This window comes from Nylanderia fulva, unplaced genomic scaffold (assembly GCF_048542155.1).
Source record: "Nylanderia fulva isolate GAGA-0341 unplaced genomic scaffold, ASM4854215v1 Scaffold40, whole genome shotgun sequence".
In the NCBI taxonomy this organism is placed as follows: Eukaryota; Metazoa; Arthropoda; class Insecta; order Hymenoptera; family Formicidae; genus Nylanderia; species Nylanderia fulva.
This window is the reverse complement of record NW_028190477.1, coordinates 1,147,149-1,173,868: the sequence shown is the minus strand read 5'-3', so window position 1 is coordinate 1,173,868 and position 26,720 is coordinate 1,147,149. Positions and strand designations below refer to the sequence as shown.

Here is a 26,720-nt window from a genome sequence, read left to right as displayed (position 1 = left end):
CAGACGCCTCCCGCAATTTCGAAAATATTAAATCGGGCCGTCCGGTTGCCAGGCCGAGTTCTCCGGCGAACGAACGAACGATGCGATGGCGCGATCGACCGTCGTAAGACATAGACTTAAACACACGTAGGTGTGAATGTAGGTCAGGGTACCAGCACGTGCAGCAGAGTCGGAGACCGATCGCGTACCGTCGACGAAGAACACAGCGGGTGCTAGAGATAAGTGTATTCTCGATAGCCCGACGAATTCATATTTATCTTAAGTTTCTTCGACAATTTTTCGACTAAACGCCGCTTACGCAGCGTGCGAAGCTTTTAAAAGCTTAGAACGGAGGATATTTCAATACACCGGGCCGGACAAAGGTTAATGGACTGGTTCGTGGATGAGGCACTCTTGAATCATCATCGAAGAGTGACGTTTGTTCTTGGAGTATCACGTCGATAGCGTTTAACGTCGGCTGGTTAACAGCTGTCGCATATAAATGGTGTCCCAGAACTATCATCCCCTTCCCACCTTTCGTTTAATCTTTGGGAAATTTTAAATCAATTTTTCTTCTATAATAAAAGTATTGGAGTTTCGATAAGTTTCGAATTACCTTATATAAATAAAAATATGTAAAAAGAGAGAGGGTGCGGTTGCTAAGACGCAAAACAGGTAACAAAGTTGATGTATTCTTCGTTGAGGAACACCTTGTGTATAGACGATCAAAGGAATGGAATTTTCTAGCTGCACATTTAGGCCTTTGGGATTAAAGAGGCCATCGTCGTCGGGAAGACCTCGCTATTGTACAGGCCCTTCTCTCTGGTTCTATGCGCGAACTCTATCCGCGGCAACAATTTCCTTCGGTGACGGAACGAGGACGCGTAAAAACGGTCGGCCTCATCACGCTGGTCTCGTCGGAGACCATTGTTCGCGAGCACTCGAAAAAAACAAGACGTCCGATCATAGATCGCTCTCTCCGTCTCTCAAGCGAGTTTAATTTCACTCACGACTTGCATGCATTGGGCGTTACTGAGAGACTAATGCATTTTTTTCTAACTATATTTCAATCCTGGAATATCATTCAAATCTTTTCTTTTTTTCGTTTCAATATCAAGTAATTCGAAATTTGAATTATTAATCATATTTTTCATATATTTTTATTTTTGCTATATTAAATATATACATAGAGAGAATCTTCTTTTAATTATTGTTAGAATTTACCCTGAAAATCATGTTAATCGTGGGACAATATAATGGAAGAATTTTATAAGACTTTCTTTCTTTGATTAATATTTAGCACAATAAAAAATATTAAGATCTACTACAATAAGATATAAAATATGTTCGATTAATTTTACTATGTAAACATAATAAAATTTACTATGTACATATTAATGTTTTTTATTTGTAATCAATATTTAATTAGAGAAAGTCTTATAAAATTCTTCCAATACCACATTGTTCCACAATTACCATGCTTTTCAGGGTAAATTCTAAGAGAAAATTTTCTCCGTGCACGCGATATTTATAGCGCATTGAAAAAAATTATAAAATATTCTTAAGTCTTGAATTTTACTGGTGAAATATAAAAAAATAACTCATTTATATCGCATTATTATTATAAAATGTTATTAGAGGTTATTATCCAGGAGGATTAGAAAACTCTTTTATTATTTTATTTTATAATTATATCTAAAAAATAATTCTTTATGTATAAGACAAAATTAGTCATTAAATGCCACTATATCTTAAAACTAGATAACTTGTGCTATACATAATTTTTGACAAAATCAGTATTTTTGAAGAGATGTTATTTTGTTTGAGAGATCGTACTATGTATTCTTTCGCTAAGATAAATTTTCACCAACGCATTCTCGGTGCACGAGATATTGACTTTCACACATATAGGCAGATATTCCTGGAGTTTGTTGCGGATGTAAGTGGCAACGACGGCTATAACGAACGTTACGTTCGTAAGGACGACGTCAGCACGATGAATCGACCTACGTACGTAAACCCGTTATGATATTTCACCGACTGTATCATAAATCAGAAGGTAGCATTTATACCGAATAAATTCACATAAAATAACTCATAAATTATTATAATTAATCGTAAATTATCGAAATTTTTAGGAAATTTTGTATCGAGACAAAAATAAAAAGAAAACAAATTCAAATAAGATTTACTAGGAAAAATATTTAATTATGGAAACCAAATTTTATTTGTAACTCTAAAATTTTGATTGACATTATCCAATTAGTGTTTACACAGTCGAATAAAAACAAATTTAACTTTATGATAACTTTCGAAATGGCTGTACTGTTAAATTATTTAGTCAAAACTAAATTTTAAAAAATCACTTTTAACAAACAAATATTTTGTTATATAAAACTAGAAATTTGATTACTGTAAATAAAAACTTTTGCTGACATACATTTTTTGCCTGTCGAATGTAAAAAATATGTGTAACATTTGTGACTTTTAAATTGACATCGTGTGTAGAATGTTTGGAAAAACATTTTAAACTAAAAAAGGGTGTATCATAGAGTTAGAAATGACTTTGTTATTCATTGGAAAAATTTAAATCAACAACAGATCATCTAACGTCGATGAATGTGTCACGCTTTCCGACTTTAATTAAGAAATGTGCATCGAAAGTCGAAGCTTGCGCTCGCGAAAGTCATCGTAAACGACCATGCATGGCTACCTGCGCTGCAAAGGCATCGCAAATTCGCAAGCAATCCGCGTGGGCAAGCATCAGCATCAGTCATTGCCAAGAGGCACGTAACTCGAGAGCGACGCGAGTTAACTTGCGGAACGACGGCGGCGATGCACTTGCACGGGCGCGAATGCACCAAGAACGATGCACGCACACATTCACTTCGATACGATAGCGCGGACACCGCGATACTTTCAATGGGGCACGCGATACAATTTTTATTCAAAGCCGACCACATTACAGGGGAGCAGGACGAAGAAGAGAGAGAGACTTAGTAGACCAGGGAATATAAAACGCGCGGGAGAAAAGACGGAGGAAATAAATAAAAATCGCACGCGGAGATCAGAAACACAGAACGCGGAATTTCCGTTGGTTAAATAGTGGAGGAACTGAATTATATTATCGCGAAGGTCTGTAAAATTCCCGTTCCGGAAATATGAATAATTCAAATTGGCAGTTTAAGTGGCTAGGAAAAATTTATTTATAGCTTATAAGTTCATGGGTTACTTTTGACGAGAAACAATTTAATCGGATTTTATTTTATAATACTTTTGACGATTTATTTATAAAAAATATGAAGCAATTATTTCTTTCATACTTTCTTTCCTCACACTGTCATAAAAAAATATAGATATTCAATGTAGATATTAATATGATTTTCAAATGTTATGGCTTTGTGCAATTTGATCGAAATTTCTGATTCTGATTTTTAAATTCTTTCTCTTTCTGATTTTTAAAAAATCACATTCTTTATAAAAAAACTTTTCCTTTATGCTTTACTTATTTGATGAATTTTATTAATACAAAAAATGCTATGTATGGTATTTATATTGCAATTTTTGTATTGTATCATCTTTCAATCTTTTTAATATTAGAAAGTCTGCTGAATAACTGTTGGATATTCAACAAATTGCCAATATTACGTCAATAGTGTAGCATTTCACTATTTATTGATTGCGCACACAGAGCACCGTTGATTTATGAACGAGTGTATATTGACTAGAATAATTGGGTTTCGTTTGTGATATAGACACATCTACGCATCTGCTATATGTTGTACATATAGGTATACACCAACGCAAAATAAAAATATAACGCAAAATAAAGATTAATAAAGATTTATCAATGATCTTGATTTTTATGTTATTGATTTCGTAACGCAACTAATTGCACGCGATATAAATCTGTGATATAAGCCAGGTGTGCTAATTGCATTTTTTAAATTCGTGGCTTCATCGATTTTCCGCTTTTAACTTTTATCCCGGTATCCATCTAGTTTAAACTAAAATTTACAGAATTTTTGGCAAAAAATTACTAAACGCTTACAAATTTTTATTCTTTAAGTAATTAATAATTGCATTGATTAAATTTGTTTAAAATAAAATGCAAATAAATTTGTTTGTTCTAATACAACCATGAAACTATTTGATATTGACACAAGGCTTAGGTATGCTTTTTAATTATGAATCCTTAATTTGCACAAAAGACGTGCAAAATAATTATACTAATTTTTAATATACGCTACTTATAGACAATGCAAGGAAACGAGAGTATGGTTGATGCAACAACTATAAAAACTTGATGTTAGCGCGTCTAAGATCTCGAATTCCAACATACTAAAATACGTGTACAGGAAACGAATACAAGAGCAGGGTTAAAAGGGCGTTGCACGGTGCAACACGCGGCGGCTTGTTCGTTTCACTCGGTAGTGCGGTCTGTCGTCCTGAGTCATCCGGAGAACAGTCGTCGCACCGCGTCGAGCCAGTCGAGCAGACAGGTTGCTATGTACGTGCCCTCGAACCTACGTACAAGAGCACGCGCACGCGTGTGCACGCACTGTTCTCTCGTCACGTGAGCTCGTATTCGTTACGTTGTATCACATTGTCGAATGAACGCGCGCGCGAGTAGCGTTAATTACTTGTTTGAAAAATGGAACAAAATTAATTCTCACTATTTCTTTCTCTGTAAACATAAATATCGAAGTATCCGAAGATACATCATCGAAACAAATTTTAGTTGTCCCTATATTACACGAGAAATTTAGTTATCATGCCTAAATTTTAGCTACGATAGTTAATATTTTTTAGCTATAGAATTCGTCGTTAAGCAATAGCTTAAAAATATTAGTTATCAGAGCTAAACTTTAGACAAGATAACTAAATTTCAGATTGTAATACGGTTGTAAGGGCAGCTAAAATTTAGCTTATTTTTTTCGTGGATAAATAATGTTATTTGTTAGATTTGAAACATGCTGTATAATAATAATAATAATAATAATAATATCCGATAAAAGAGAAATTACAGACCAATCGCAATAATAATGTGAATAAGGTAGCAAATGGAGATTAAATTGCAGACGCAAATTGAATTTTGAATTAAATTGCTAATAATATTATTTTTCTAAAATATAAAATGTGATAAAAAATATACGAGAGTCATGACGCGATGCGATAATGATAATTGTGTATCTCTACCTGGGGAGTTGGACCGGTTAAAGATTGGAAAATTACAGCGACGATATAACAGCTGCATCGTGAAAGGCAAATATGGAGAATTTGAGGGTCAGCTGGACAGTTGCTGGGAATCAGCTGATCCATGAACAGAAGTCGCGCGTAATTATGGCTCGCAAGAAGGGTTTATTTCTACATCAAGGTTTTTTCTCTCGAATGCTTTTACGCAATAAATAGAAGATAATCTTTTTTTTTTTTTTTTTTTTTTTTTTTTTAATAAATTGAAATTGTAGAATAAATTTTCTTCACATAAGATTCTTTTTGCGAATATCAATTTCGAAGACGTTTTATATCAAAAAATATTTTTTCTTATTAAATAATTTATATATGTATTATATATAATATATATAAAATATATAATTGATGTATTATAAAGGGCTGATTTGCGTCTTGCATTTAATGGTATCGAAAAATAAAGAACACTTATATAGTTTTAGTAGCTATGAAAATTCGTTCGAATGTTCTTCTCGAGAACGGAAAGGACCATCGAGATAAGAAGGGTGAATCGGGGTGCTTCTCAGAAGAATCGATCAATTTTTGTCGGACGTGACCGTGGGAAAGTACGGCGAATAGGACGATCGACTCCCCACCCTATTTTCCCTCGGTAGGACCGGAAGATCGGTCTTACGTGTATGCCACTCTGCGGCCTACGGTTTGGAATTTCGTACTTCCTGTCCTCAAACACATATTACAGTTCCGGCTGTCGTGGAAAAAGATTGCTGCGTAAAAAAAACGGAGAGAGACCTTATCATATACTTAGCAATATAAAGTGACTCACGCTTTTCTCTACACATAAATTGCCCTATTTTTATACGTGATACTTTAACTTGAAGATTTATTCGAGATGTATTGCCAATCGATCTACAAGATAACAGTATCAAAAAAATTAACATATAAATTGAAATTTGTCAATAATTTTTGTGTGCATATTTTTAGAAAAATTGTATTTGACATATAAAAACTTTATAATCGCAATTTACTTTTATTTGATTGCCGAAAAATTAATTTTCTCAATAAAGCGTAAATTAATGATTACTAGCGTAGTTATGCGCGCAACTGTATCCTGTATATATCTATGTAGCTTCTAAAAATCTCGAGTTGTGCAATCGGGGTTTGAAATTGGGTCAACGAGGTATACGATTCGGGTCCAAACTCGGTGCGATGTAGCAGCAGCAGTCCGGAAAGCAATTTGCCGACAATTTTAGTCGGGATTCGTACTTGGTGCGCGCGCGGCGAGTCAATTGCCGCGAGTAAACGCATTTATGACCCTCGAGCGAGTGAGACAAGACAAGCACGAGGTAGGCGATAAACTGATAACGCATGCATAACAACATTAACGACATACGCGTGTCTCTCATTGCGCGAGGCAGCTGGTCAAGCCAATGAAGGGCTCCGATTCATCCCGGTGTCGAGTGTGTTGTTCGCGTCGTTACTGTACTGATGTAATCATCAATGTTGTCGTTAAAAGAGCGAGAAAATCATTTCTGAGCAGCATGGAAAATGTGGGAAATATTTTCGAGACGTGAATCATCTGTCTCTCGAGAAAGAAATTATTCATATTTCGACGCTCTCGATTGTTTGACGAACGTCAATGAAAGGAAAGATTAATAATGCATAGTCACGACAGTGCGAGCAAAAAAAACAAGACGATGCAATGTGGCCAGGCAATTTAAAATTATCAATGACTCATACCGTTATTAACGGTATATCAGATGTCACCAAATTCACCAAACGCAACTCTACCGTTCTCGTGCCTTGCGTAAAATATAGTTGTGTTATTTTTATTTTCACAGGATATATATTAATCGTCAGATTTATAATTTTGAGGAAATTGGAGTTAATTTTTTTGGTGAGAATTTAATTAGACGCTATCTTTTTCCATATTATCGAATTGGAAATTGAATCTCTTCCTATATTATTAATTTTTAATTGTATTAGAATAAAATCTACTTTCGATACAGAATTTTATTTTTTCGTATTTAATTTTAAGCGTAACTGTTCATTCGCGAGAAAAAATATGTAACGCAATATCTAACTCGATTGTCATTTATAGTGTAGAACCGTTCGATAAATTTTAAATATATTTTTCATGTGAAGCACAGACTCTCACGCGCCGGTCACGACAAGCATTTCAAGAAGGCACCCAATGGAAGAGAGAACCGTACAGATATTCATCCACAAGTATTCAAAGATGAATCACAAAGAGCGGTTTCTGAAAATTCTCTCATTCGCTACGCGATGTCGTCAGGGAAAAAAGATACGAAGAGTTATCTTTTCTACATTTACATCAAATAAATGTTATATTTTACACAGAAAATCAAAGGATAAAATAAAATATATTTCCGTATAAATTATGTAACGTAAATTGTACATGTAGTATTATATTTTTGTCGCTGAATTTGATAATAGCATTTTTATTTGTTTAAAGTTATGAAAAATAGTCAAAATTCGTCTAAAAAAAAAAGAATCAAAATAAGTATTTTTTAATAATATTAGTGATAATTTTGTTTCAATTATTTAATTATATAAATTTATTTGTACAATTCTTTTCACTGATAATTCTAAAGCTAATCTAATATGACGAAATCAATAGATAAAAATGAAAAAAGTTATCTTTTTCTTATCCAAAGCATTTTAAAAATGTTATAATATAAAATATACCTACATTTGTACCTATTGTATTGTGTATAGTTATAAGAATGTAAAATAGTTAATAGCAGACTTATTGTTAGATATTATGTGGAGATTCTACTAAAGGTAAACTTCTTATAATGAAAAGCCTTTAAATTCATTTTGAAGAGATAAAAATTGCTATTGTACGATGGTCATTTGACTGTCTTGGACATTATCAATTCTATTAGAGTGGCCACGATGCAATGTGTCTATCTCATTCGCAGTCTATCTCATTGGTATGATGATGATACAGACGCACTTACACGCTTGTACAAGAGTTCGCAACAGAGATAGCGTATTTACGAATTACAAACACACGCTATATACTGTACGATACATTAATATTCCAGTACTACAAATTTAATTTTGAAATGTCTTATTTTTTTAAATAAACAAAGAATAAATTATAAAATAATAAAATAATTAAAACAAAAATGGTCACTAACCATATTAAAAAGAAGAATTTATTTCAATTTCTTTAAGATGAATTTTGATTATTTTTTTTCATAATTTTGAAAAAATAAAAATGCTATCTAATTCGAAGACTTAAAAATTAAATTACATGTACAATTTACATGTCACTCTCTCTTTTTAGGGAGAAATTGATTTATTGTTCTAATATTCTCTTTAGGTATTTCTTTAATCTTTTGTGTTGGGCTTAATCTGTGCGGTACACGCACAAAACTATACAGGTTACAAGATAAATTTCGTTATCTTTTCTGATATAACGATATATTAATATCCTATGATAGTAATTACTGGTTTATCACAAACGATATAATGAGCAAATCGCGTCGACAACGCGCGATGACACTGAACGTGTTGTTTGCGCGGCTATGACTAACAACAAAGTCATCATTATGAATGGGTAATAATGCCTTAGCAAAATCGCAACTCGTATAAACTGTGCAGAGTCAAACATTGCAGGATTTTCCGCACGAACGCTTTTGTAGTAACAACGGTGGTCATTACGTTAGAAAATTTAATGCTTCCCCGAGCATCGCACAGTCTGGAAATGCGCGATGAAACGTTACCAAGATGTTCCTCTAAGAGCATCAAAGCTGCAAAGCCGTTTCGCTGTGTCAGCCTATTTCGTCAGCACAGTAAAAGAGATTTCTCTGTTGAGAAACATCACATTTCTAAAGAAGATAAAGTATTTTGATATACCAAAGAAGAGCAGTTTCTTTTTCGGTGAATTATTCCAAATTCTCGAGAGTTTTTAAAGGGAAAATAATTATATTTCGATACTAATTTTAATTTTAAGCTAGTTATTATATACTTTTCTTTATTAATTAAAGAGAACGCAGGTTAAATATTTAGTTTTATATATAATTATATATAAAATTAAATTATATATAAAAATAATATATAAATTATATATAAAATTTATATATTTATATATAAATCTTATAGTTTTTTATAAGTGAAAAATAAGTTGTGCTGTTTGCGGTTAATGATTATGAAAACACGTTGGCACTTTGTGGAAGAAGCATCAATATTTGCAGACTTCCGGCCTACATATAGTAACGTCAGTATGCAGAATCACTTTGTATTATGCCATTGGCGTGATAATCGAGAGAGCGTTAGCCTCTCCCGATGTTAGAATCATTGTTTTCGACATGCGTCATCGGTCACGGAGAAACGGCGCGAATCTCGCGAGGGATTGATAATTTCTAATTTCACACACTGTTATTACGAAAACAGATCGCAATAACATGGTGAACATTACTTAATAATTCTATGCGCGTGACTAAAAATGCTAAACACGTGAATAAATTTAAGTTTTGATTATTTTTTAATTTACGCGAAGAATGAAAAACAAATTATTCTCATGTCTGACATCATTTCAAAATTTCCTTTCTCGGAATATCTATTTCCTGTTTTACGAATTTGTAATTCGAAATTATTATTTCGTAACTCTAAGTTCATATATCGTGCACTGAAAAAAAAATTGTTAACTTTGATTAAACCTTTCAATTAAATATTATTTTGTTAATTAAACATATAAAAATATTCAAATTAAATGCAATATATTAAATCTAACAAAACGTATATTTGACTTAAATATTAATATATGTTCAATTAACAAAAAAGTAAATTTAGTTGGAAGGTTTAGTCCAGTTAACAAATTTTTTTTTTCAGTGGTATGTATTCATAATAAATAAACCTAATTTATCATAGTAATATTTCTTATTTAATAATCTCTTGAATGTGTGTGTGTGTGTGTGGCAAATCTCATTTTCTCTCGTCTATTTAGTTTCGCGATGATAATCATAGATTGGCATCGATCCTACGATTCGGTATCTTTCTTGATAAGAAAGAGGAATCGACTTAAGATATATAAAAATATAAAAAAGATATCGGGAGATTTCTAACAATAAGAAAAAATATTCAACGTAAATGCATATATATTATTGATCGAATCAATCATTTTAGAAAGAAATTTATTTTCAAAATTATTCTCGAAATGGATTTTTATCATATACGCGAAGTTTTTATATATATAAAAAAAGTGTCTCATAACTCGTAATCTTAATTTGACAAGAATGACATTTCTTTGACAAGTTTAGAATAAATTTTTCCTCGACATGAAAATATCAAGAAAGGTCACTTATCACAATCTTTTCGATATTATATATTTTCATCACGGAGACTCAAATTAAGATTCTGTCAAAATATGAAGTTAATTAGGTACAGAGATTAATGAAAAAAATGCAATATATTTCTCATCTACTGTGTCAATTTTCTTATAAATTATTGCTAAGAAAAAATAGATTCTAAATTCAGAAAGTTTATCATTAAAATCGAGATCGCGAATTATGAAACAGTTTTCCCATCTGTAAAAAAAAAATAATATTATACCATGCTTCGACTGTCGCAATAATGAGACAAAAACTGTGCACCTTCTTAATGATCGTTTTGAAAGATAGCATTTCGTGACGTAATCGGTCTCTTTTTATTTCTTTCGAAAACGAGCGATTCTCGGGAAATGAGCGGAAGGTCGAAAAGACTCACCGAGACGAAGCTCCCCGAAGTTTCCACAGCCGATTTTCTTGCCGACCCGAAAGTTCGGGCCGACCATGAGCACGCCGGACGACGAGGTGACGCTGTGCCGGGACGAGTGCACGTTCGACCGGGCGGCGTTCCCGCTGCCCCTGGAGGTCCGCTTGGCGACCTCCTGCTCGCGCTCGGAGTTGCGCGCCCCAAGCTCCTTCTCCGCGCGGTTCTCTCTTCCTTCCCGTTTCTGCATCTCGTACCTGCCGTTGTTATCCACGATTGCGGTTGCACGTAAAACTCCGATGACGGATGGGATCGAGCACGCAGTCGCACGATTTTTTTCTTCCTTTTTTTTTCACCGCACTAGCTCGCCGGCGACGACGTCGAAGTTTCCGTATATCAGCGACGGGGATCGATCCCCGCGCAGGGCATAATTCTCCCGTGTGCCCCCCTGGGAGAACTCGCGGAGGCACGACGAGGCACCACAACAGAACACGACACTTATACTCGTCGCAGTTTCCGCGAGCGGAAAAGGGCACGCGCGGGCGCGGTGTACACTAGAGATGTGTAGGGCGCGGAAGGGAAGGCGGTGGCGAAGAGGGTGGGGGCGAGGGGGGGAGAAGGAGTGTGCCGGGGGGGGGAAGCTGGTTAACTGTCAGAGTTCGACGGACGATGCCACCTCGCAGGGGCAATCAATTCCCGAGTTCCTAACCTCTCGCGCCCGGCGCGGCTTTCCTCTTCCAAAAGCTCCAGTAGCAGTAGTGTTATTTACACTCCGAGGAACGGACACTCAGACGCGTTATATGTATCCAGGACGCGCTTCTTCCCTCTTCCCGGCTCTTCGCGTCACGGGAGCGGACGGGATCGTAGGACGTGGCTCGGTGCGGCGTCGAACGGCGTCGTCGCTCCGAACGATGATCCCATAGCAGGTTCGAGCCGTCTCTCGTGGCCGGCGACCGCCGCCGAGATGCCGGCTGCCGGGACGACAGTCGACGACAGGAGTCGCGCGAAAACTCACGCTCTGGCGACGCTCGGACGACCCAGCACGGCATTACCGTAGCCGCCGTTGTCGCTCCCGCTGATGATGTTGCTGCTGCGAGCGCGTCCCGCGGTTCTCGACACCTCCATTACTTACGCGCGCCCGCGCCAACTCGCCCCGCGATCCAGAGCGGGATCCTCGACTCGACTCGACTCGACTCGACTCGACTCGACTCGACGCGACTCGACGCGACTTCACTCGGCTGATACGCGGAGAGCTCGCGGACAGGCAACGGCGCGACGCCAAAATTCCCTAGGATCCCTCCGTCCACCTACGCGTGTCGCACGCGCGTATATATCTTTCTTCTTTTTTCCTTTCGCTTCCCGATGCACTCTTTCGCTTCTCGAGAATCTCCTACTCGAGTACTCGATTCGATACACGAGATCTTTTTATTTGTTATATCACTACCGACGCCGAATTCTGACAAACGTGCTGCTCTCTCTCGCTCACTCACATATTCGTTTTCTCTCTCTCTCTCTTTCTTTCTTTCTCCTCTCGTCGTTCCGTACTATTCACTCGCAGACGGCGGACACGATTGTCGCAGCGACGTCCTCGCGTTACATGGAGTCGTCCGCGCGCGATCTCGCACCGTCACAGATTCCCGGAAACTCGTCTCACTCGCGATTAAATTCCTCGCGGACGACGGGACAGCGATCCTGCCCCTCACGCTCGACGGGACATGAGTGAATTGAGTTGCTACGGACACCGGCAGGCCTGTCAACCGCAATGACGTCCTCCAGTGCTGACGGACAGAGGGAGCTTTCCGCGCATGCGCGGGAGTCACGTGACTCCGCGACCCCGAGTGGTCACGTGATCGCTTGGTCCGTCATATGGGAGCGATAAAAAATATGAAAACAAATTTATACGAGATCTTTGTCGATTGAATGATGCAAAAAAGTATGCAGCTGTCAAAGTCACGTGGTCCGACAAAATTCTTCTATCCGATACTCACGTCCCGCTTGCCGGCTTCGAATTCAGTTTGTTATCATACACGCAACACTCACAAGAAATTAAAAGAAAATTAAATGAAAATACATGCACTGTCCATACACTAAATATGAGATAATTTACATTTTCTATCTCGTTTGATAATTTCTCGCACAAAGAAACTGACCAATCGCGTATAAATATGAAGACACAGCTGTTCTTTTATTATGCTAATAACTGCGCGCATGTGCACAAGAATGTGCTCGTGACTGTGTACTGACAATGAATATATCAAATAATTCGAGTTGGCAAGCGTGAGGGAACAAGCGCGCTTTACAAAAATACATTTCCATACTTCGATGAAAATTCTTATATATATGAAGGACTTCATTTTCAATGTTCTCTTATAATTATTATTTCGCAATTCTTGAATATATTATGTGACTGCGCGAAAACGAAACGGAGAAACGCGAAGACGCGAAGATCGATATAACAGATTAGATGCACGTGAATGTCTGGCGTGAATGACGTAACAGCAACAGCTTTTCTAGCACGAAAATGGCCGGCGCCGTGTGGGCCGAGGACGAGATCGGGCGAAAGTGGGACCGTTGCTTCACGGATGCTATTCTCAAACTAAGTAATTAACATTTCTGAAATATCCGCGAAGACAGATATATTTTTTGCAACGCTATTTCACGGATTTGTGTTTTTTCTCAGGCGGCGGTGTAGTCCTTGGCGGAGTGTTCTCTCTATTTTTCTTCAAAAGTAAGACTTCGCTTTATGGATACGTAATATCATAACATTCTTGTGATATGTAACTACAGTTATTATTATAACTCTGTCCTCCCAGAATTAACAGGTTTGTTCTTTGAAGTTAAACTTCATGCGTTAGTGTACACTAATATGAAATATACATTTAGAAATTGGAAAGAAAAGAAAAACAAATTGTTTGTGTATATGCAAAATCTGCTACAAAGAACAAACCTCTATTGTATTTATGACATTATAAATATATATTATTACATTTAACATTAGCTTTCTCTCAAAATTTAGTTGAACACTCTGTGAAACAAATTTAAAGAATTGCATGTTATGAATTATATATTCTTTGAAAAATCATTAATTTTTTAAAAATCTGATTAAACTTGCATTTTGTTTTGTTTATAATACAGTTTTCACAGAATATTTTTTATAATTTTTATCTTTTAATTTACTTTTGTAAATTATAACCTAAAGATATACATATATGTATGTATATGCATATATTTTTACTAGATAATTTGACACAAATAATAGCAATATGTTTGGATATAAAAAAATACATATTTAGATTTAATTGATAAAAAAAAAGAATAAATTCAAAAGAATTGCATATTATTCTTGGCAAATTATTCTTTAGTTATTTTAAAGTTGAATATATAGAAAAATATATAAATATTTCGTATTTTCTCTTTATAGGAAGAAGATGGCCCATTATAATTGGTGCTGGCTTTGGATTAGGGATGGCATATTCCAATTGTGAAAGAGATATAAATGCTTCAATACGTCAACAGACCTCTAGGAGCTGTAAATCTGAAGGAAAAAAATAACTATTAGGATCTTGTAAAAATAAAATTAAAGTTATTATTAAAATAAATGTTTCAATAAAGTGACTAGTTATGTTGCATTAATCTATTCTTGCTCTTTATGCCTTTAATCTGCTAGAGTGATGAAGTTTATTTTGTATTTAAATTTTTTATATTTACAATTTACTACAACTTCTGATCTCATCTTAAAATAGACAAGAAAATTGTTTAGTAAAATAAATATATTTCTTTTATGATGCGTTTGTTATAATTGAATCAATATAATAATAAGGTAGAAAAATACATAACTATATCACTTATATAGTATATATCGATAAAATTATTAATAAATATATAACAATTGTAGCAATATTATGTTAAAAAATACAAGATATATATATTTTTCATTTTCTTATCGTTACTTAAAATTATTAAAAAAACGTATATTTACATTTGTAATTTATAATTTATATGTAAACAATAATACTAGAAGTTATATTTATACAATCAAATTTAAAGTCTTCCATAATTAATATTATGTCTTTCAAACATTTATAATATTAATTATTTATGGTCTGCATGAAACAATTAACATTTATTATTTATGTCACATGAAACAATTAACATTTATCACACAATTTCAGAATTTCCAAATGATTAATTTTTGAACATTTATTGTTTTTATATATTTTTTTCATCAGAAAAAAGTATAGCATATATCATAAAAACCAAGAATGTTACATATGAAGTTATAATTTATATCATTGATGCACACATATACGCACATGTGTATAAGCATAATAAACTGCAATCATTACATGTATTATATAATTTATATATTAATAATTACCTAAATCTATATTTTAATTCGTAATAAAATCTTTGATACTTTGATCAAACTTTATTAATAATGTGTTAAGAGATAGATACCTGTATAAAGTACTGTATTGTAAATTTTAATTTGGAGATTCTGACAACTTTGGAAATTTTTATTTTTATGTTTGGCATCTTAATATATCTTTATATTTTAAGTAACATGTTACCAAAATTGGCATGAAGAAAATATGTGGCGTTTATATCTTAAGATTAAACACCATGCCCAAAAATTGTTCATAGTGGATTGTTATAACACCATCCAGATCTGTGTCCAACCGTCTGAATGCTGATGTTAAAGTCTAAACATAGAAAAATACAGTTATTATATTAAATAATATTAATTATATTAATTATATTGAATATAGTTATTATATTATTTCAGCTTCACAAGGAATGTGAATACTTCTAAAATTGATAATTAAGTATATTAAATAATCAGCTGTTCAAGCAATTAAATCATATGATTTAAAATCTATAATCTATAATTGATAATCAATTACTCACTTAAACACTTTAATTCATAGTAATTATGATAGTTTTTATATATAAAAATCAATATATATTTTTAGGCAAGATAAAACAACTTAATATCCAGTGGTATAATTTAGATTGTTATGCATATACATAAGCATATATACTTACATATAATACTATGCAGCACTGTATAAAGTCATCAAAATATATTGTTCCACGTCCTGCACGATCATACTTTCGTATAAGCATGTCAATTGTTTGATCTGTTAGTCGATATCCAAAATTTGTAAGAGCAGTCTTCAATTCGTTGCGATCAATGTTACCACTGTTATCACGATCAAATGATCGAAAACAATTCTCCCAATCAGTAACATATTTCCATAATGCTCCAAATTCCTCAAAACTCACTGTACCATTTTGGTTCTTATCAAACATACCTGTAGTAGGATTGATTTTGTCAGTGTCAAACATACCTGTGTCAACAAAGTTAAGAAACAAAATGATAGTAATACCAAAAGACCATGCAAATTAATATCACAATGCAATCTACTATCTCATAATAACAAAAATTATGCTCTACTATAATTTAAAAAGAATTAATGTTCAATATCAGGCACACATTTCTTCTTCTAGCACTAATAAAAACTAATAAATATTAGACTTTAAATTTAACACTGCAGAATAATTTACATGCAAATGTATTAACAAGCAATTACAAGAAAATTATATATATAATGATGTACAAATAAAAAATTTACATGGTCATTTGAAAATATATATGGAAAATATGTATCTTACCGATCATTAAACGAACAGTTTCTGGATTAAATGGTGTCCACGTGCCATTTGAAAGAGCTTGTTGTAATTCATCTGCAGTAATTGAACCAGATCCATCTCTGTCCACCCTGACACAAAGACATTAATTATCGCTTTATATAAAATAAAAATTAAATGATATTAACTACAAAGTTAACATTTTCATTTTAATCTTTAGTCTGTTATCAATAATATTAGAATAAAAAAATAAAATTTCGCTGAATATATGCAGTACTGTTGCAAGAATAACAAATGCAAAATTTGTATAGGTTAGAAGCTGATAAAAATCTTAAAGAAAGGAATATTTATTACGACAGAAAATAACTATGCAAGATTTTTAATGAGATAGCACATTTTATATCGTGATTACAGTGCTTGCAGATTACCTTTGAAATACACTCCAAAGAAACTCTCGGCTGGGCATGGGCGAGACGAAAGACATTTTTCCGGCCCTCGCGAGAAAGTAGCAAGAAAACGACAAGATCTAATACTAATATATCTTCTGCGACGTTTTGCACAATGAAAATGCCAGGTAATTGCTGATAATTACTAAAGAACGTAATCACTTTAGGCCGAAATTTCCTCAAGACGTGATTGTACTCGCGAACACGTCACGCGTCACTATGTACGTTTATCTAATACGCTGACGCTGACAATTTGTATTGCGCAAGAGTAGGTAAAGGTAAACTTGTCACTGGGCGGTTGGTTCATTGTGACGTTATAATTTGTGAGTTTGCCGTAAGTGCTATTATTGCGCGCCATTTAAAACAATTATTTTTTAAAAGTTTTTTTAATAAGCATAATTTTCAGTAATTGAAGTACTTAAACATGCAATAAAAAGAATTCATAAATTTTCATTTTTTTTCACTTTTATGAATTTTCATGAATTTAATTAATATTATAGTCATTACTCTGTATTTATGGGAAATATATTTATATATATATCTAATACCACAGAGGTAACATATTATATAGAAATATTATATAATATATATATATAACCATATATAGAAATATTATATAATATTCTATACTATAATTATACATTTTATTGTATAAAAACATTTTTACAAAAAGAGATTAAGAAAGATCGATCAAAGATAAAGATTCAATAAACTTACCACTTAATATTAGATTGTTTTGGGCTTATTTATTTTCCATGCGCCGATACTATATCTAAGCCAGATAAAGAATAAATCCCTGCCCATTTGCAACCAACTCCAAAACGGTATTATCTTGGATCCTTCAATTTCCGTCCAATTTACCGCTATTTCAGTTACAGGAATGTTAAGAGTTTGTGCAATATAAAGCATTTCTACATCAAAAGCCCAGCGTTCAACATGTAACGCTTCAAATATTCTTCTCGCTGATTTTCTTGTTAGAAGTTTAAATCCGCACTGCGTATCTCTAATGCCTCTTACGCACAATAACCAGACTAAAAAATGAAATCCATGCATAAGAAACAGTCGAAAGTAAGATCGCTTTGCAGTTTCTTCTTTTTCTAAATGCGCTCTTGAGCCACATACTATCGCGTCTGATAGTGCTGTTTTTTCAGGATTGCTTGTATAATCGACTAAAACAATAATAAACTAAAATTAATAATCTAAGATTTGTAATAATAAGAATAATAAAATTATTTCTAAATATAAATATATAATCTATAAATAATATAATGGTAGAATTTTACTTTCTTTTCACATATTCAATATAACTTACATCCTAAAATTTCTGCTAAACTCTCATCTAATTTTGTTAGATCACTGAACTTGGTAGCACCATCTGCATCTGCAAATAACAAACCACTGCCTCTTGCACTCAGCATACCCTTAAAACACACAATAAAATGTTAAATTTTATATGAAAATATTTTAAATGTCAATTAGATCAAAAAACTTAATATATCAAGAATTAAAAATATTTTTACACATATATTATACATAAAATTTAGTTATCAAATTTACTAACCAGTCTTACAGCACCACCTTTCCCTCTATTTTGAACAAGATTTAACACCCTCAGTGTATTATATTTTGATGCGTAATACTGCGCAACATTTACAGTTTTATCTGTACTACCATCACTAACTACTATTACTTCATAAGTAAATCCAGACTTTGCACGCTTCTCTAAATATTCCAAACATTCATCCAACATTGTTGGCACTATTAAATAAAATAAAATTATACATATATATATGTATAAATACATAAAATATAAATAACACATTTGTGCAATGAACCTTACGTCTTTGCTCTTCATTGTAAGCAGGTACAATGACACTGAGATGTACACTCCAAGGATCATGTAATGAAGGAAATGCTTCTCTCACTTCTGTTTGGCAGTTGAAAAAGAATTTTTCATTTTCATCCCTCCAAATTTTGGGATAGCGATCACTTGTTACATATAATGTTATGCAAAGCTAAAACATTTATATTTATACATAAAAAAAAAATTATATCATATAAATAATGATTCATAATTTTTATAAAATATTGTATAATTATTCCTTAAATTATATGCACAAAATAAGCTCTTTGAAAAAAGTATAAACATAAGACAGAAAATTTTGATATATTTACCAAAATTATAATAAATATAGCCAGTAATATTCCGTAACAAAGCAGACAGTCTAACGACAACATTTTGTTACAGGAGCACACTTAGAAATAATGAAATAACAGATAAAAAATATATCGAAAATTACAAGCATATCTGTTTTCCTTTTATTCCGGTACCATACGTTTATCATACGTCACCTAAAAGTCAGTTCATTTTAGTTGCACCTTTTATACTTAGGAATTATCATTAATGGTTACTGTCAGATAAAGGAACAAACCTCGCGCATGCGCAAGTGCACAGAGAAAAATGTTGTGAAAGTGGTTAGGTTAGGTTATTCTATGTAAATATATGATCTATGGACTCGCAATATCCTAACCTAATCTAACTTTCCGAACTTTGGAATGCATCTGCATTATATAAGATTATATTGAGTTACATGTGTTGAAAAGGATTTAAGGTTTATTATTCTGTATGACGACAGTCGATCCTTGTAAACCATTTGCATGCAAACTGCAAAAGTGCTTGAAAGGTTTATATTATTTAATCTATTAAAGTATATAAAATACTTATATATATATTTTTAACCTTATTTCTTGAAAAAGAAATGATGAATTAAATCCAGTAGGAAACTATATTTTAATACATTAATACATTAATTGAAATAATAATGTAATAAAATATATATATAACAATGCAAAACAAATAATGATGTAACAAACATCTAAATTTATTGTAAGAGTTGTTAAAGAGAAATATATTTTTCTGGTTTTAGATAATGTCTATCAGCCTTCTCGTTGTCAAGAAATAATTGAAGAATTAAGAAAATGTTGTCTTAAACATTCATCTATCTCTATTGTTTGTGATGGCATAAATACTTCTAAACGATATGAACATAATACTGTTGATTATGTAAGTTTAATATATATATGTTTTATTAAAAAATTGTAGAAATTATATTTTATAGAATTTTTTATATTTTGTTTCAGAAAAAAGTTTTAAAATAAACAATGGATAAGGAAGGAAGGAGGTTAACACGGGGAAATAGAGGTTTTGCATATCGTTATCCAAATTTCTTTGTTCTTTCGGGTGTAACACTTTGTTTGTGTATATTATATAGCAAACCTCTTTATGATATATTTTTTGCTAAACCAGAAGTTAAACCAGAAGCAGCAATTTCTGGTCAATCTAAAGTGATTTCAAACTAGTTTCTATGTAAGAATGGAGGCTGTAAAAAAAGCAAAAGAGAGATTGAAACAATATCCAGTTTTGTTAATTCGATGCCAAGAATCGGCATCAAAGTATGCATCTTGCGTGTTAGCAAAATCCAATTTAGAAAAAAACGTTTGCGAAGCAGAGTTTAATGAATTAAAGAAATGCCTTATGAAAGCCGCCGCCAGCCGTAATACACGATTATAAACAAGATTATAAACAAGATTATAAACTTCAAGATTGATTGGTGTATATCTGTGAGTTTAATTTAGTATCTTATTTTTATCTATACGAAAATGAATATCATATGCGCTAACATGAATAAACTGTCATTTATGTCACACTGTTTATTAGCGTTTGTTGTACGATTAATCTTGATACTGTATGCCAATTTCCACGACAAGTACTTTACTGTACCGTACACAGATGTGGACTACAAAGTATTTACTGATGCTGCTAGGCATGTAATAGAGCAACAATCACCGTTCGAGCGTCATACTTATCGTTATTCGCCGTTTTTGGCTTGGCTTTTGACACCAAATATCATACTATACAAAGACTTTGGAAAGATTTTATTTTCCATAATAGATATACTAATTGCAATTTTGATTAGAAATATCCTCGCACGACAGAGATGTAATGAGGCTCTCAAAAATCTCTGTGCGCTCTTATGGCTCTACAATCCATTAACTTTGGTGATCACGACAAGAGGTAACGCGGATTCGTTGGCTGTTTTTTTAGTTACACTCACATTAGATTTATTACAGCGAGATAAAGTTTTATTAGCTGGATTGTTTCATGGCATATCCGTGCATTTTAGATTGTATCCATTGATATTTAGTTTGCCTATGTTCTTATCCTTATGTAAAGATAATCGTTTTTTGCCAAACAAGGATCAATGGAGACTTATGTTGAGTTGTGCATTTTCAATTGTTACATTGACAATCACGGGTTATTATTTGTACGGCTTCAAATTTTTGTACGAGAGTTTTCTGTACCATTTAGTGCGTAAAGACGCAAGACACAACTTTTCTGTATATTTTTACATGCTTTATTTATCTGCTAATCAATCTCAGGATATAATCCAAAAGATCATTACGTTTCTGCCACAATTATTATTATTATTGATGTCGTCGTATTATTATTCAGAAAAATCCAAGTTGCCATTCGCTATGTTTATCCAGGCGATAATTGCAGTAATATACAATCCAGTAATAACTTCTCAGTATTTCTTCTGGTTTTTATCTCTGTTACCTCTTTGTTTGCCAAATATCAAGATGAGTTTCTGTAGAAGTGTATGTTTAATATGTTCTTGGATTTTAAGTCAGGCTGTTTGGTTATTAACTGCTTACCTGTTAGAATTCCAAAGTTTTAATTCGTTCAATTTTCTTTGGATATCAGGTCTATTATTTTTTTCTGTTAATGTAAAAATTTTAATTGATATTATTCATCATTATAGGTGTTGATTATCAAATATGAAACATTTATCTGGTGTCTGAGGTATTAATCTTTATATATTTGCAAGAAAGAAAATAATTTAAAAATCTATTTTATTAATATATATATATATATATTTCAACATTCTCTAATGAAATGTGTAATTGTATGATATTGTGTAATTGATTGTAATTGAATAAATAAGCAATCAATACAACGTTTATATAAAATAATAATGTGCGATATGATATAAAATAAGTGTGCATTTAATAATACATACATTTAAAAACAAAAATTATATTAAAGTTTTTGAGTTATACAGAATGTCACAAAGTTATATAATTATAGGTTTTATTTACGACTTCATTACACACACAAGATATTGTATAAAAGAAAATTTTACTTATGTTTATAAGTTCTTTTTATTTTTAACTTTTTAATGCAATAGTAATATTATTATATATTTATGATTTACGATTAGTTGAAATTTTGTGACATCCTGTGCAATGATATTTTCAGAAAATATCTAGGATAACAAATGATAGATTGTTCAAAAAACTTGAATCTATTTAAGTTTTAATAAAAAAGCACATATTATATCTACAAGTCTGATTATTTATAAAGTATCACTTTCATTAGTCTACGCGGTACTTATATCGGCGTTAAAAATATCAGACGAGTTATAATGATTCTTAATTTTATTCTTTTGCAGGAATACAAAATACTTATTTACAGATAGCTTCGTAAAGTAATAGTGGTAGATTCTGAAAAGGAATGTAGATATATTAGTAATAATACAATAATCGTAAATCTTACTATAGTAATCTAGATTAACTGTGAGCAAGAGCATCTCTTGGATCATCTTCCGAGATATTTTTTTTCATCGATTCGATTGTTCTAAGCGGCTAAATATTATGACGATAATATTATTGGGTCATTTCTTGTCAAATTGCACGAATAATGATATGCAAACAATTGCATAGAATTTAAATTTCCATTGTGGTCTATGTCATAATTATCTGCTCAGATCATTTGATATGATATAGATAAAACAAAGGCGCTTGAGAAATAGGTATCAAATTCTTTTTTTATATTATCTAAACACATACTTGCTAACTTTTAAGTAAAACGTATTACTTAGATTTCTGAATATAATTACGTTTGATTTATGTATTGGTGTGTCGCATTAATCACTCTTGATTATTTCACAGAAATGTGCTATCTTTTTCGGCGAAATTTTTGGCGACACGAAATGGCCCAATGGACACGAAGTCAAAAAACTGAAATAGATCTTTTTTTCTCTTTTATATAACTACGGGTCTTTACGGCGGAAAGATGATGATGAAGTGCAACATATAAAAATAGCATTATTTTCTTTCATTGCTTTCATTACAGTTTGCTCAACTGTGTGCTATATGAAGTAATCTATTTTATTTGTTTTCTCTCTCTCTCTCTCTCAATCAATCAATCAATATCTTTCTCTCCCTCTTTCTCTCTTGAAATGTGGATACACACATCTGATCCTCGTTAAACACTTGTCTGCAAACATTTGCACGGGGATCAGTTGGATAACATCGAGGTAAAGTTCCGGGTCGCGCAGAGAATGAAAGTACAGGCCACCGATCTCGAAGCAATTAAAATTATAAATAATTTCCATCTTGACTGCGAGGCCCGGAAGTTACGTTCGAGAAAACATTTTACATTATTCATAAACCGATTCTTCGTCTCGCTAAGCCTTCCCTGAAAATTATCGACGATAGTTAGACAAAGGAATCGTACGATTACTATACTCGCGCGGGCAAATATGGCAACGAAAGTCTTGTTTTTTTTCCTTTTTGAGGCACATACATGGAAAAGTGCAAATTTATCTCGTCTTTCGCTGCTCACGTAAAGTTAAAACGCTTTGACCAAAATATTTTCGCGTGCTACTCAATATTAAAGCGATATTAGCAAATCGTGCAGCAAATTATTTTTGAGCGAATAATCTCGACGAATTCAACCTGCAGTTATTTTCTTCAGAGATCGAACACAAATTTCGTAGATGAAACATTTGTAAATATATCGCATTTACATCGATACACCCTTTTGCGAAGGATTTAGAGTAATTATGACGGTACAATGTAAACTGTAATATTTTCCAAGAATAAAGTCACAAATAATAATCAATTCTTTTTAAATAATTGATATGATGTCTATTAAACAAACTATCGTCATTATTTATTAGCTTTATTATAATTATTATTACTTTTATTATTGCAATGTCATTATTATCCTATTGTTACAATTACTCTGCTTGCGACCCTACAAAAGGATGCGCCGATGCATATTTAAGTGCTTTTTTTTTAAGAAAAATGATACAGAATCGTTTCTAGCAATTTCTTTGCGACGATGCAACGTTGGTCGCACAAAGATTATCCCGTTTCATCTCGGCCTTGTACAAAATGAGAAATGCATACAACGTTACGCGGAAGCGACATAATTTCCAATATATCGACGCATCGATAATTGCGCACTGAATAAGGGAAAATAAAAAAAAGCAGCACGCTGCAATATCCGAGGTATCAAGAAAAAAAAACGTATTACAAGAACGAAGGGAAATGTTAGACTATCAGAGCTACGTTATGGCAGATATTTAATAAAATATAACATCGGCGTAAATATATATATATACATATTACTTTCTATGGAAAATATAAAATAAACAGCAGTTTATACGCTTAACGATAAGTACGTAAATGAAATATAAATATACTCTAAATAATAAAAAATAATAATAATCATTACAATTATCTTGCACAAATATATGCGATCATCAATAAAATATAAAATATACACCACAATAAATTGCATATACATATATATATTGCTCAAGCTATAAAATTATATTGCTAGTAAAAATTGCATTTAATGTATAAATGAATATTACTTACATCTTTAGAATATGATTGGTGCAACTAAAAAACTCAATGCTTTATTTATGCATACATATTAAAAAGAGATGATATGAACATTTAATTCAATCATCATATAATTAATATACTTTTTTAATATACTGATAACAAATAATCAATAAAATAAATATTCTAGAAAATATATAAATAATCGAATCTCTTTGAAGAAAGTATTGATCCATCAAATATACATTTCTTAAAAAATGTATCTCATTAGATAGGTAAAAAATGTTTAAATTTTAGTTAACCGAAAAATTAATATTTTCAGTTACACCAGTCTCATACAGAAATATAATACAATGCGAAAGAGTAATTAATAAGAATAATTAAAGCACTCGATGAACGTGCACATAAATCATGCGATCATGTACAGGACGTGTAATTCAAACAATACACATAACGTAAAATAAAATCTCTTTGGTTTTTTATACGATTGAAAAGAAATGCGCTCCGCAAATGTATGTATAGGATGTATCCAAAAATTGCACACACTTTCCCAATAATAAACTTATTTTTGCAAAATTAAAATGATGAGGTTTGCACAGGAAAAAATGGATTGCACATTATTATTTATCACAACATATTTTAAGCACGTAATTGCTTTCCGGAAATTTCATTAAAATTTTTAATGAAGTAGATATTAGAATTTTGCTATCTATTCGCGCATGCTTGAAGAAGCTTAATCGTGAAAAAAATCTCTGTTTGACAGGATTTTCTTACGTATTACATCATTGCAGATCCTGCTTCGCCCTCTTCCCTTCCTACATCGTGTGTAAAATGAAAGAAAAACAATTTTCTAAATAAAAATTTCATCACGCAAACACGGATATATCTGGATAAGCTGAGGGACAGTGGAATACGGATGATATCTATCGGCTCTACTGTGCAAGAAACATCGAAAATCGAAAGTAATAGGTCGTAGTATCTTTGTACTTACACTCTTACGATAGTATCATGCGTATGTAAGGAATAAAATTGCATTTACGCACGGCCTCGATCGAATTCTCGAAGGCCTGGCTAATCGTAAAAGGAATGAGAAACGTATATTATCTATACTGGGATGAAGAATTATTGGCACACTGTCATATCGAGATAGATTGACTACTTTTGCGCTGTGTAATAAAGTTCTCAGACTCATTCACACATTCGAGAATTTTTGCAATACCGTATCTGTGAAATACTGATGAAGTCCCACGTTCGTATGGGACACAGTTGTCATATGTCAATTTTATTTTATCTATATTATTATTTCCCGCGCATATACGCGATCTATTGATTAACTTTTAATTAGGGATTCAAACCGGTAGAATTTCGCTCATGTCGATTCGTTAATCTCGATTCTACCTTGCGGAAATTAAACTTATCGAAAATGCACCGGTTTCAATCTTCACGTTTAACGTATTGGAAGCACGTTATTGCAAAAATTTCTTCATTCATCCCCTTTTTCACACAAATGCACTCTCATTCATTCGCTTCATTTGTTTCTTTAACGGAAGATCTTGTGCGAACGTTGCGTGTAATTTCTGTTGGCGTCTCTCTTATTATGCTTGACCCTTTCCTCTTTTGTGGTCTTTTTTTTTTTTTAAATGCTACAGGTACATGCGAGGAATTTGGAATTCAATCCTAATTTAATGGATAACGGGAATTGCAATCGAGGCTCTGCGATACGAACGAGTAATGGACGTGATATGTTATTACATACATATGTTCGAGCTTGTTTTGTGGCTGACGTACTTTTAATTGAACGCACGTCAATTAAAAATGAAATTTATTTTCGCGTTTACTTAAAATCTCATGATTTAATTGTAATATTTTAGCGTTGCGACGGACAAAAATCTAGATTTTATATTCGTACTTTTCTTTTTCGATAAAAAGCGAATTTTTATACATTAGTAAAAAGTTGCAGTGTAAACGCTTTCTCTCCTCGGTTGAATCTGTAATGAATCGAGATATATAATTCATATTTTCCATAATTTTTCATAA

The 26,720-nt window shown here is 32.6% G+C and overlaps 6 protein-coding genes across 12 annotated transcripts in view; 3 read left to right on the top strand and 3 right to left on the bottom strand.

Moving 5' to 3' along the window:
- Window positions 1-12,720, bottom strand: part of gish (casein kinase I gish) — a 37,342-nt gene extending 24,622 nt beyond the window's left edge. Inside the window, exon 1 of one of the 6 annotated variants that reach the window (XM_029309736.2) lies at window positions 10,903-12,720. In XM_029309736.2, the coding sequence (XP_029165569.1) occupies window positions 10,903-11,137 (235 nt within the window). In that variant the 5' untranslated portion in view covers window positions 11,138-12,720. The remainder of the gene's footprint in view (window positions 1-10,902) is intronic. The other 5 variants (XM_029309739.2, XM_085486152.1, XM_085486150.1 and 2 more) reach the window with 5 other exon arrangements.
- Window positions 12,721-13,272: 552 nt separating this feature from the next.
- On the top strand, window positions 13,273-14,520 carry LOC114936503 (MICOS complex subunit Mic10). The gene is made up of 3 exons (XM_029309745.2): window positions 13,273-13,487; window positions 13,568-13,615; window positions 14,309-14,520. Exons 1-3 carry the CDS (start codon window positions 13,409-13,411, stop codon window positions 14,437-14,439), a joined length of 258 nt encoding a protein of 85 aa, XP_029165578.1. The 5' UTR covers window positions 13,273-13,408; the 3' UTR covers window positions 14,440-14,520.
- On the bottom strand, window positions 14,312-17,474 carry Alg-2 (Apoptosis-linked gene-2). Of its 2 annotated transcripts, none has more exons than XM_085486156.1 (5): window positions 16,968-17,474; window positions 16,564-16,670; window positions 15,934-16,238; window positions 15,459-15,590; window positions 14,312-14,422 (listed from the first exon to the last, which is right to left on the bottom strand). In XM_085486156.1, exons 1-4 carry the CDS (start codon window positions 17,021-17,023, stop codon window positions 15,489-15,491), a joined length of 570 nt encoding a protein of 189 aa, XP_085342282.1. In that variant the 5' UTR covers window positions 17,024-17,474; the 3' UTR covers window positions 14,312-14,422; window positions 15,459-15,488. The 2 variants fall into 2 exon arrangements, with proteins under 2 accessions (XP_085342282.1, XP_029165577.2); XM_029309744.2 differs by having other exon boundaries at window positions 15,934-16,202.
- Window positions 17,475-17,705: 231 nt separating this feature from the next.
- On the bottom strand, window positions 17,706-19,350 carry wol (Dolichyl-phosphate beta-glucosyltransferase wollknaeuel). The gene is made up of 5 exons (XM_029309584.1): window positions 19,161-19,350; window positions 18,826-19,000; window positions 18,547-18,743; window positions 18,298-18,406; window positions 17,706-18,154 (listed from the first exon to the last, which is right to left on the bottom strand). Exons 1-5 carry the CDS (start codon window positions 19,221-19,223, stop codon window positions 17,712-17,714), a joined length of 987 nt encoding a protein of 328 aa, XP_029165417.1. The 5' UTR covers window positions 19,224-19,350; the 3' UTR covers window positions 17,706-17,711.
- A 143-nt stretch (window positions 19,351-19,493) lies between these two features.
- On the top strand, window positions 19,494-20,397 carry LOC146721869 (cx9C motif-containing protein 4). Its single transcript, XM_085486157.1, has 3 exons — window positions 19,494-19,669; window positions 19,913-20,049; window positions 20,127-20,397. Exons 1-3 carry the CDS (start codon window positions 19,612-19,614, stop codon window positions 20,142-20,144), a joined length of 213 nt encoding a protein of 70 aa, XP_085342283.1. The 5' UTR covers window positions 19,494-19,611; the 3' UTR covers window positions 20,145-20,397.
- Window positions 20,398-20,553: 156 nt separating this feature from the next.
- LOC114936415 (Phosphatidylinositol glycan anchor biosynthesis class M) lies at window positions 20,554-24,213 on the top strand. The gene has a single exon (XM_029309583.2). It carries the CDS (start codon window positions 20,646-20,648, stop codon window positions 21,813-21,815), a length of 1,170 nt encoding a protein of 389 aa, XP_029165416.1. The 5' UTR covers window positions 20,554-20,645; the 3' UTR covers window positions 21,816-24,213.
- The last annotated feature ends 2,507 nt before the right edge of the window (window positions 24,214-26,720 follow it).